At 37.6% G+C, this 12715-nt stretch overlaps 1 protein-coding gene across 3 annotated transcripts in view; it reads left to right on the top strand.

Moving 5' to 3' along the window:
- Window positions 1-12715, top strand: part of NRG3 (neuregulin 3) — a 915071-nt gene that overhangs the window by 879276 nt on the left and 23080 nt on the right. For all 3 annotated transcript variants that reach the window (XM_065407905.1, XM_065407904.1, XM_065407903.1), the window contains exon 7: window positions 6578-6705. In XM_065407905.1, the coding sequence (XP_065263977.1) occupies window positions 6578-6705 (128 nt within the window). The remainder of the gene's footprint in view (window positions 1-6577; window positions 6706-12715) is intronic.

Below are 12715 nucleotides of genomic sequence, written 5' to 3'. Positions count from 1 at the left end.
GGGTTGTATTGTTTATATACTTTGAAAGGCACTTTGGGTTTCTGTTAATGAGAGGTACTATGTTAATATAAATAAATAATTATTGTATTATTGTAGGTACACCCTATATTTCATTTTGAACCAAGCATTCAAATTGATTACAAATTTGCATTTCACTCTAGCCTAACTCATTATATTTGCAGCTGTTGCAGGAAAATATGGATTAATAAATCTCAATCCTTCTGATAGCCCACTTCCTTGCCAATTAAAGATTTCTTTACAACAGCTTGATTATGAAAATCACATACAAGGTTAAAAACTCTGGATGTTTGCTTTCAAAATACTTTCCATTTGTAATGCAGTCTCTTGCTGCATCCTAAACTAAATGTTATCTAGTTGGAATTCATGTTTCAAATTGCGGTGTGGGATGTTCCCCTAAATTCATTAAACATTCATATGGAAGGGTTGCTTTTACAGTTATTTAATGAGATGTGAAATAGATGCTCAAGTTAAGCAACATGATATTCAGAAAGCAACAGGGATTGCTGATAGTATGAAATGTAGAAGCATTAGAATTCAGATTGTTCACATCCTTTATTTTTGTGTCTCCCTTCAGGAGAATATCCACAGCTAGGAAAGGAAGGCTACCTAGCAATATGTGGAGTTGTATTGCCTGGGCAGATCCACATTGTAGGACTCATGTGCCAGGCATGTGAGCTACAGAACATTTGGTATTAAATCTGTTGGGGGGGGAGGGGGTCAAGTCACCCTGAGACCCATATGTTCCAGAAGTGACCCCACCCTATACTTCTCCTCAGTTTCTTAATGCTTAATGAAAGCATTCCAATAATGTCTCTGGAGAAGAGAAGAGGGAGAATAAGTGTAGATTTGCAGGTGCAATACACTTGGAGAGCTCCATTTACCAGGAGATTACATTCATTTCTTCTTTATGAATTTCTTCTGCAAGTCCACCCCTTTTCTCCCCCATACTAGACTAACCATCATCCACAAATTCTGTAATTCTGTAAAACAAATCAGCAATCTTGTTTGTTAGGGAAGAATTATTATTTATAAACTTCTGCTGCTTATAGCTTGCAATTCTATTATCCCCCAGGTATTTGTTGAGCTTTTTCCTCTTAACACTGCTTCCATTATTTTGTTAGGGATATAGTCTGGATTTATATGATAGTAATGGCCAGGATTACTCTAATTTTCTTGTTTGAACAGTGTTACTACATTTATTATTTCCTATTTCATTCCCAGTTGTCTGTCACTTTTCAAAAATAATCTCCAGCAATACAGCCAGCTAATTCCTGGGGTGTCTTGAACCTGGATCAGTTTGTGTATCTGTACATATTTTCCAAGTGTTGTAATACTCTACTTGTTATTTATCAATAGTTATTTTTACCTCCTTACTAGTCGTTCAAACTTCCTTTGTGATTTTTTTTCTCATTAAAGACATATTTAAAGAAGGCAGTAGTGCTGTTATTGTTGAGTCGTCATTGATTTAAATTCCATCCTACTGCTGTACTACTAATTTTCCCATGATATATTTGTAAAATCGCCTTATTTCCCCTCCCCACCCCCATAACCCTTAGCATTCACTCATAAAGGGACAGATTTTGTCTGTTCTTAATGCAGCTACTTTGGGGAGTAAGAGGGAGAAAGATCCCTCTGTCCCTGTGTGACCACATTAGGGCTCCCTAGATTTTAAGGGAGCTATTCCACCCTTGCCTGTGCAAGTGACAGAGACGGGGGAGACATGCAAAGAGAATGCTCCACCTTTCTTATCCTCAGAAGAAAAGGCAGGAAATTGAGACTCGCCGGTGTTCTTCCTGGAGGTGGGAAAGGGGATCAACCATACTTCAATGCTCAATCTAGCCCTAAGGTGGTATTTTATCCATGTTGCTTTTTTGTTGTCTGTGTCTACCTACCCTGCAAGGCTTTTTATACTCAGAACGTTCTTGTTGGTCACTGACTACTTCTTTCATTTCCACTAAAGATTTCCTTTAACTCTCATAATTTTGAGTAGCCCTTTGTGAAGCAAACTGGCCAAATTTTTGCATTCACCTTGACCAGCAAAACTGTGGGTTGTCAACCTAATTAAAATTCCTTATAGGAATTCCTGGCCTCTTTTAACACCTGTGGATTTTAAAACTTCCTGCCATTGCACCTTACTCAGTAGATCTCTTAATTCCCCATCACCTTCTTTCCTGATGTCCAGTACTCTTGTTTTGCTGCATTTTGTGGTCACATTATTCACCAGGCTTGGTTCAAGTACTTGTGGTCACTGGTTCCAAACTTTCCTATTATTCTCATATTCCTCACTATCAGGGATAAAAATGCCTTTTCTCAGTCTTGTCACTTTTTGCTGGAGTGTGTAATAAATAAATTCTTTATTGAACTATTCTATAGAAATACAGAGTAATTTGTTGCACAGCAAGATGGTGACATTTAAAGCTCCTTAATTTGTTGGGGGAAAGGGAGCGAAATATGTTTTGGCCTATGGGATGATCAGAACTGTCAGAAAGTTCAACAGCAATTTTTTGACCTCCATTGAACCCCTTGAGTGTTTGGGACATACACTGTAGTTTTGGCAGAGCTGTGATTTAAACGAACTATCATGGGAATGTTGGCAGTTAAATATTGACCACACTAGACCAGCAGTAATGAGAGAGATACTGTAAGCTAGTTAGAAATTCCAGCTCTTATAGTGGGTAGTTCTAAATGTGGGGCTATTTAAGGGGGTTCCTGAGAAGAAACTAGGTTTCTGACTTTGCAGAAAGTGGAAGCAGTTTGCACCAACCTATCAAGTTAAAGAAATAAAATCATAGGTTCAGCTGATGCAAGGCTATGTCTACACTACAAGCTAGTGGTGTGATTCCCCTGCTTATGTACCCTCACAGTAGCTTGATGAGAGCTAGTGTAAGTATAAATAGTATTGCAGCCATGATAACATGGGCAGCTGCTGTGCTGAGTACGTACCACTGGTTTCAGGCAGGTTTGTAGCTGGCTTCCCCCTGCCCTCCCTTTCTGGCATTGCTGCCCCACAGGAGTAGATGGTTGCAGATTGTACTCCTGGTTTCTGCAGGTGGTGAAGCTGACCCCCATTTCACCCTCCTTTGAATGGTGTATTAGTAAAGCAGCTCCTTGCTTTTTGTATAACCCCATAATAATAATAATGCTTAACAGTTGTACAGCACTTGTCATCCAGAGATCTCAAAGCACTTTACAAAGGCTGGTATCATTATCCTAATTTTACAGTTGGTGAAATCCAGGCACACAGAGATGAAATGATTTGCTCAAAGTCACACAAGTGAGGTGGCAGAGCCATGAATAAAATGAAGATTTCCCGACTCCCAGGCCAGTATCCTGCATATTAGACCATGCTGTGTCCTCAGATTTTAATAGTATATCTAGGAAAGGGGTGGAATATTACTTGTGAGAAGCTGAAAGGATGGGTAATTGCCTATAATAGTTTATTTTCTCCATGAAACTGTGAGTAATTGAAAATTTGCACAAAGGTTTATTTTTTAACTCTATCATTATTCATTAATTTATTTAGCCACATGTATCAAAGGACTTTTCAGTAATTGCTCAAACAAGAAGCACAAATAGTCAATCAAGAGACAATAAAAACCTAAAAATAAATAGGACAAATAAATCTTCAGCTGTGTTTTAAAATTAACCCGAAGAGCCTGCCTCAAATAACTGTACCAAACAGGGCGACTAGCTTGATTGTTCAGGTTTATTGAGCATCCACAATTCATTGTAGCCAGAAGAAGCTGTGGTTGCTCAGCACTTGTGAAAATCAGGTTATAAGTGTGTATAGGAATGGAATCTGGGAAATGGAAAGAGAAGGGACATGAAAAATATGGTCAATCTTAAGAAGGAATAAATACAGTAGTGAATATAAATGTACATAAATATGTGACAAGGGACATGAATACAAACAAATTCCTACAGACAAGATGTCATTAAAATTCTCAAGACAAAAAACAAAAATGTAAACCTGATTCTTAGCTTCACAGGCAACCAATGTACACCTCTATCTCGATATAACGCTGTCCTTGGGAGCCAAAAAAACTTACCGTGTTATAGGTGAAACCGCATTATATCGAACTTGCTTTGATCCACCGGAGTGCGCAGCCCCGCCCCCCCGGAGCACTGCTTTACCGCGTTATATCCGAATTCATGTTATATTGGGTCGCATTATATCGAGGTAGCGGTGTAATTGCACAAAACTGTTTAGAGACTTGTGAGAAGTGCTTACTGGTATCTGACCCATCACAACTGGAGTCCTTGTGAGTTTGGCTCTTGACTTCAAGGAATGTGGAATCAGACCACATGAGTCTTTTATTAGTTTCTGTGTGAATTAGCATAATAATTATGGGCCAGCTGTAAGTTTAATAATGAAGAAATAAATCTGTCAGCTAAACAACACCAAAAAAACCCCCACTACCCTGCAGAAAGTGCCTGTTGGGGAATTTGGTAAATGGGCTGGTATTTTATCCAACCTTCTAGGGCACTTTGAAAGGATCGTGCCTCTCTTCATGAGTGGGGAGAACAGATGAATCGTATCGTCTTCTGCCCCAACCCACAGCAACTTTTCATACCAGTCCAGAGGGCAGGACTGAGCTCTAACTGTTGTTTATGGTTCACTTCAGACTCATGATTTTACAAGCCATTTGGACCTTCAGTTTAATCTGATGTAAAACACAAGAAGAGACAGGAATAGCTTTCTCGAGTTAACAATTCATTCTTTTTGTAGATCAAATTGATTTATTCGGGTCAAAAATCAAAGGCAGTTTCCTTTCTGCATCTGGCAGAGAAACCATTAAAGTTTGAAACCTTTGGGAAAGCTGGCACCTTAAAAATCATACTTCTGTCTTAAAATGTTTTACCTACTATTGTTACCAGTGATAACTAAGCTCCCTATGACTGAAAGAGATCAGAACCTAATACATTTATTCTAGTTTATCAGTGTGTTTACTTTGTGCATTTGACAGCACTTTGCGTATATTCAGTTTCATTTTCATGTCTCCCCCCGTCTTAGTCATTTTATCCTATTGTTTGTGTGGATGTTCACACAACCAGCAGGGAGAGGAAAAACGCAGGGGGAAAATGTGTTTGTTTAGCCACAGAAAATGGCCAGGTGAATCAAGGGTGGATGTAATAACTAAAACTATTTTTAACTCATTTTTTAAATTGACTAGATCTCAGGTTTCTGTCATCCCTTTCTGATTTTGTTGAAGATGGTAGGATGTATGATTAAACCTAAGAAAGGGGCTATTTTAGTTTTTATGTGCACTAAATGTTGGGCCTTTTCTGTTAGGCTACAGAATAACTATGACAAAAAGAAGCATTGTGACAGAAATTGTACCAGTTCTTCACCATGGACAGTTTATATTGAATCACTGTTACCCTTTTTACTGTAATGGTTGTTCAATAATATCAGCTATGACTTTCTAGGGAGCGTAAGTGATTTAGGCATCCTTGAGTTAACTTGTATCATGTCCTATCTTGCACAATACTTTGTTTATTGCAAAAAGAATGCAAATATTGGTGATATATAGAAACCCAAAGTTGGAAAACATAGGGCCAACCAGGCTAACTTTAGGTAACTGTCAAGTAGCCTAAGAAAGCTGCCAACTGCACTGCTTTTTAACATCTACATGAAAAGGCAGATCCATTTCTCATATCTCTGGGATATTACCCAATGAACACTATGGATGAGCAAACTGGTTTGATAAAATAAGAATCAGACTGCACATTCATCCATCCCTGACATCATACTGAAATGGAATTTATTTTGAGTTTTTAAATGTTCTGTTATTCATTTTTTAATATTTACACATCTCTGCACTTTCTGGTTCCACTCGGAGCCAGATCAGAGAAGCGCTCACTGTATTTTCAAAACAAAAGACCAACATGTATGTAATTAGAAGAAAGTTTGTTCTTGTTTCATTTCCAAATTTATAGACTCTAGCGGTTCCTATGAGGATTAGTACTCAAATAGAGAATACCATACCCATAGTACCACTGGAATGCCAATTACTTTCAGACTGTAAATGTAGACCCCTGATGGGCCTGAGTCTCAAATTGCAAATCAGGATGTAGACTTTCCCCAAAGGATATTTGGATCCACCATTTCTTATTTATTTGAATCCAAGTGTTTTTTTTTTCTTTCTTTTGGGTTTGTTAATTCCATCTGTTAATGAAAGGAGACATAGCAAGGGCCCTGCCAGGTCCTAGGGATCTTCTGAGATATACCATCTTGCAGGGGTAGTTCTAAAATCAGGCATGTGACTAAAGGAATCAATATTATAGCATTCCCTAATACTAAGGGTAGAGGTACCTGTATAATACTGCAATAACACTAAATACTTTTAAATGGTAAATGTCAATATTTTAACAGTGAGTACTGTATTCGTGCTTTCCAATATGCATAGGTTATTTAATTCATTCTTTTTCTCCCAGTGACATTTTTATTTAAAGAAACCTCCCATCCTTCTTCCTTTTCATCTCAGATATTGATAACATGCATGATGTATTCTGCTTTTAATATATTAATTGCTTTTTATTCTCTGTACCACAGTATTCAAAGACAGACAGGCATCCTGGGCCTGTGATGGGAAAAGTTATGGAGTCCAGTTTTTCAGGCACTCAATCTTTCCCTGAAGCCTTGTCTCCTGACAGAGGAAGCCAGCCTATCAAGCAACATAGGTAAGCAAATGGCTCTCAGACCAGAAAATTGACAGGCAGAGATGTTACTGGTTTAGTGATACATATACAAGATTATTGTTCTTTGTGATGGACACACTCAAGACAGTATGTACTAACAGAGACCTGATCCAATCATTAAGCAGATGACCAAGCGTTTCCTTAGCTGTAGACATAAAAAGGCATTAAAGATGCTCACAGACTATATCTACCTTTTGTAAAGAGCCTAGAGGAACTATTAAGAGACGCTATCAAAGCTGTAGACAGAGACTAGTGAACTAAACAACTGTATTCTGAGAAACCATTGAAAAACTGATTTTTCCTCTCCTTCCCTATCTTAGTTCATGAAGTTAATGGCTCATGCTCCCTTAGGCAGGCTCTGTTGCAAACTTTCAACCTTTTCTGAATGTTTCTTTAAACAAATAGAATTCTAAATTAAAAATGATTGGTTTCAGTGTATATTCACGAGTAGTAACAGCCAGCACTGGTTTTGAAGACCTACCTTTAAAAAGTTTGGATACATAATGCTTCCAAGGGTTGGGGTGTGTGGGAGGGGTCAATTTTCAACATTGAAAGAGATGCCCCCTTTTTTTAAAATTTCTGGTTTTTCATATGACAAGTGTGTAGGATGGGCTGAGATATTCATATTCAAATTCATACCTGGTGTAAACAGCTTTATTTAGCATCACTGAAGTTGTGGTGATAACCTCTTGCACAAAGAATATGGATGATTTGATAAGGGGAACAACTAAAGATCTCAAAAACAATGGCAGAGAAAAACGAGGTCAGAATGATGTCCATCATGCAAGTCTAGGGAGAAAAACTTAATGATAATGAATACGGTCTATTCCTTAAGACTATCATACTTAATAAAGTCTTCCTTTGCCCTACTTTACTGTCACTCTTCTATTATTTGGTTGTATCCCAAAAGGACATTTCATTCTAGCCACCTAGATCAGCCACAATTTCTCCTTTTTTTTATATTCTAATAGATTGGAAGGCTAAGAAAATCAATCTAAGTACACTGTTGAGCCAATAAGGGACAATTGGGTACCATTATATTTCCCTTAGTTATGCCTTTTAACATGACAATAAACACCAACTCTCATGTAAAATTCACTCACTAGAGCCCCAGTTTCACAAAGTGTTTATGCACATTCTCTAAGTGCTTTGCTGAATAGAGATGGACAACTGAATTGTGGCCTAGAACATTTTCCATTAAAAGATTTTAATCTCATTTTAGTTAAATGGAAAAGATATTTTATAACCCTTTAAAAGTAAAATATTTCAAATGAAAGAAATGTCCATATTTATGATCTCTCTCTCTCTCTCTCTATGTATAAAATTATGTTATAAAGTTTCATCAGGAAATGTCTCTTGACTCTTATTTACATAATATATCATGAAATCATAAAAGCCCCAAATATTTTTAAACCTCCCAAAGATTACCCTAATATTTAAATGTTGTTTAAAATAAAAATCTAATAAGAACTTTCAAACACATTCATTTTTCTTCCACAAGGAAGTCACTATATAAGCCACACTTATTTAAACTCTTCTATATTAGAAGAATTCCTATACATTTGACAATAAAGTATCCAATCCAATATTCTGCACTGCTAATGCTGCCTTCTTTGCTGAAAGAAGAAAAACAGGATCAAGCACCTTATTTGCAGGGTGCCAGCAATAAATTATATTAATATTACTTGCGTCAAAGATGTGTTTGCACTGATTGATGAGCTTGCCTTGATTTATAAATAATTGCTTTAGTAATTTTATAATTTGCAATTTAATATATCAAGCCTTTGTTGTATAAAACATGCAATAGACTTTAGAATGTCAGTGATTTATAAGCCCATCATTGATTTATGCATCATGCAACCGCTTCATAAGTTACTCTGTGTCACTGGTTTACAAGTACTGCATCACTGATTGATTAGTCATCTGTCTTATGTTGGTTTTTTTTTAGTTTGGGCCCTTTCTTTATAAGCCTTATGTTACAGATTTCAAACTAGTTATAATTAACTTTTGTTTCTATATTTTACATGTGACCAATTTAGGAAAGTAATTTTAATTACTAATGATAAATTTTGCCCTAAATATTACTTGTGTCAAGCAGTTGAGGTCGCTGGGGCAAAATGAGCAGTGATATAGAACTCAAGTTAGCAGATAGCTTAAGCATATGATGAACTTTACATACCAGCTGCAGGTAGATGAAAGCTAAGATTTTGCTCCAGGAGGTACAGTCCAAGGGGAGATGGAGCAAAGGTGGGTTTACCCCAACTTTGTGCTCTCGGGACTTTGGGCTGCTCTGGTGTTGAAATGGCCCCAGAGTAAATTAGAGCAGCCTAATTTACAGCAGCCTCTCCAGGCCTGCCTATGGGCTTCTCCACATTTTTCAACAACTACTATTGCTCAAGATCTAGTTTATATAGATGGAACAAATGACCACTTTACTACTCATGAGTCTAGAGTCTGATCCCCTTACTCTTGTTGAGCAGCAACTTGTTCTGCAATTAATCCTACTGATTTCAATTCATTGATTTAATTGGTATTAACTGAAGAGTATACTACTGCTAAATGCAAATTAGGGAGTCAGAAATCCACCGTAAAGTAATTATATTTTCCTATGAAGATGGCAAAATAGTACCCTACTTTAGGGTCTAAACCTGCCTGTGTTCTGGCATTTTTATTTATTTATTTATATTAGAGCTGGAAAAAAAATTCTGGCAAAAGTAAGCTCTTTCTTTGTAGGTTCAGTAAACATTTCATATATCTGACCAGCAGAAACTAGGATGGCAACGTCACTTATCTGATATCTTTAGCCTCTAGGGGGTTGTGCATGTGTGTAGTGTACGGTTCATGAGCAAAGTCTTAGGCTACGTCTACACTACAGGGGGGGATCGATTTCAGATACGCAAATTCAGCTACGGGAATAGCGTAGCTGAATTCGACGTATCTGATCCAACTTACCCCACTGTGATGACGGCGGCAAATCGACCGCCGCGGCTCCCCCGTCAACGGCGCTTACTCCTACCTGGGCTGGTGGAGTACGCGCGTCGATTCGGGGATCGATTATCGCGTCCCGACGAGACGCGATAAATCGATCCCCGAGAGATCGATTTCTACCCGCCGATCCGGGCGGGTAGTGAAGACAAGCCCTTAGTTATCATATTCAAATAGCATATGAATCCCAGGGCTAGACAGCTGGACCCCTTGGATAGAGGTTGGGTGCTGTAAAGGAGCTGTAACATATGCAGCTCTGGAAATGTGGCCAGATTACAGTCCCTTTGCATCACTCAAATTGAGAATCTGGCTCATGATGTTAGACATAACAGTTCAAGAAATAAATGCTAGGGGAAAACTTCATTACCAATGCTTGGGTTAGACACAGTCCTGAAATTCTTTTGGTGCCCCGATGCTACCTCTAGCACAGTGGCTCTCAACCTTTCCAGATTACTGTACCCCTTTCAGGAATCTGATTTGGCTTGTGTACCCCCAAGTTTCACCTCACTTGAAAACTACTTGCTTGCAAAATCAAACATAAAAATACAAAAGTGTCACAGCACACTATTACTGAATAATTGCTTACTTTCTCATTTTTACCATATACTTATAAAATAAATCAATTGGAAAATAAATATTGTACTTACATTTCAGTGTATACTATATAGAGAGTATAAACAAGTCATTGTATGTATGCAATTTTAGTTTGTACTGACTTTGCCAGTGCTTTTTATGTAGCCTGTTGTAAAACTAGATAAATAACTAGATGAGTTGAGGTACCTACCCCCTGGAAGACCTCTGCGTAATCCCCGGGGCTACACATCCTCCTGATTTAGAACCTCTGCTCTAGCAAAAACACAGGGAGGAAAAATGTTCTGATGCTTAAAATTTACCTCACTACAAATATTGTAAAGAAAGAAAAGAAAGGAAAAAACCTGCTAAATACACATGAGCTTTTTGTTATAGTAATTTATCTGATTCTTCTATACCATGGCTCCTTGATATACTAAATCTCATTGTAATCACACTGTTCTTTTCATAACATTCACAATTTTGTTCAGGTCCTAAGGATGCTGTTAATATTCTCTTAGTGACAAATATGATAAAGAGTGTTGTTATTATTGGCTGTTTGATTTCTGTGGCAAGCCCATTACAATATATACAAAACCCAATCTGAAGTAGAACTAGTGAGACATACAAATGCAAAACCAAGAGTTTTAAATTTTCATGTTTACCAACAGACTGAAGTATGTTTTCTATGTGGATCAAAGGGAAATCAGATCACAGCTCATATTACTGTATATTTACTTATCTGCTGTATGCCTGGGTGAAGATTTATCCAAGTCTCTTCTTTGAGAGAACCGTGTATAGCATAGTCTAGTCTGGAGGCTGATTCACTCTATATCATCATTCATAAACAGTCTGACAAAGGTCTTGTTGTAAAATATTACATCATCGCACAATATTTATTCTGACAGACACTCATGTTAGCAGATATAGGAGATCCTTAATTATTAAAATACTGAAAACTGTTCTAAAGTGCATCCCGTTGATCAGAATAAATGTTAGCAGCAGATTGCCTAAACGTACTAAGGCTAAAAATTTGTCTGGCTCTTAAGATATATCAGGAGACAGTGTCTGGGAACTAACTCTCATTGGGGCATACATTTGCTCCTGCTATCAACAGGGCAAGAAACATGCATTTCAGTCTTAGACAGCAAAGTATGTATGTTTTTGTCAGTACACAACATAGTATACTTCCTGTAGCAGTACTACTGAGCTATCAACTATGTAAAATAAATAAATATGCATAGCACCATCCAGCAAATTATGTAAAAACGTACAATTTTTGCAACTTGTCTTCTGAAAATAGATAGACATCTCAGGCTTACAATTGTGTGAGCTTTTCATGTTTGCTACTTTAGTGCAGTGCTATTTAAATCTTTACCTTTCGTTCCTAATTAACATTCCCTATCCCTTTAGTGGTGTAGGAAATACTTTTTTTATATTGTAGGAACATCAGTTAGTTGCAAACAGCAATTGTTAAAGTTTTATTTTGAACTGGTCAAAAATGCTAAACAGTTTTTGCAAAAAAATCAAAATAATTTTCATTCTGATGGTTTTAAAATGAGCATTTTTTGTTTATTTGAAATTGTTCTCAGAAGTTTTTAGAGAGAATTTTCAGGGTTGTGTTGTCTTGTCCTGCTTGCTCCTCTCTCTGTTTTTTGTTTTTACTCTTTCCCCACTTTCTTTTTTCTATTTTGTCATGGGGAAAGGGGAAAAAATGAAAACTTTTTCAGGTTCAGGAATAAAAAACATGTTTTCAATAAAAGACCAATTTTCAGCGACCAAAAATTGTCTTCAGAAAGTTTTCACCAGCTCTAGTTTTAATGGTGGCCACTCTATTTGCATTTGAAAGTCATTTTGTTCATAAATTTACTTTTCTTTTTGCAAGTTCCCAAACAAGAGCAAACAAAGGCCTCTAAACTCAGTGGGGCTCCATTTCACGCTTCTGTCTGTGCAGCTCTTCTTGCAGGTTTGGCACCAAAGAGTTTCACAAACCTCTTACAGGCAGTAACTCTGCTCTGTCCTGTAGTATGTACTCTCCTGTTGAGCTGCCGCTGTGGGTCTTACCCATGGAAAGCCAAAGAAACCAAGCAGAGAAGGCAGCCCTCATACCAGAGAGCATAAGTAACTGGTCTTGACTGCATCAGGAGTGTTGGAGCAGAAGATTCATCCTTCTCTTACTTACCTCACTCAGAGCTACTACTCAGGGCATGGGGACTAGAGAAAGGGGGCTAGAAGGAAAAGAATAAAGGCTGGAAGTGGAGGGAAAAGTTGTTGGAGAAACTAGAGAAAATATGAGGTGGCACAAAGGTGAGAGAAGACCAGTAGTATGCAAAGAAAAGTAACAAGAGCACTAGTAGACCCAGGAAATCAAAGTAGATCCCATGGGTCAGAGAGAGAAAATGGGGGGATCAGGAGAAGAGAAAAAGAGACATTGGAG

The sequence above is a fragment of the Emys orbicularis genome, chromosome 7 (assembly GCF_028017835.1).
Source record: "Emys orbicularis isolate rEmyOrb1 chromosome 7, rEmyOrb1.hap1, whole genome shotgun sequence".
In the NCBI taxonomy this organism is placed as follows: domain Eukaryota; kingdom Metazoa; phylum Chordata; order Testudines; family Emydidae; genus Emys; species Emys orbicularis.
Note: the sequence above shows the minus strand (reverse complement) of the source record. Positions and strands in the feature narration are given on the sequence as shown.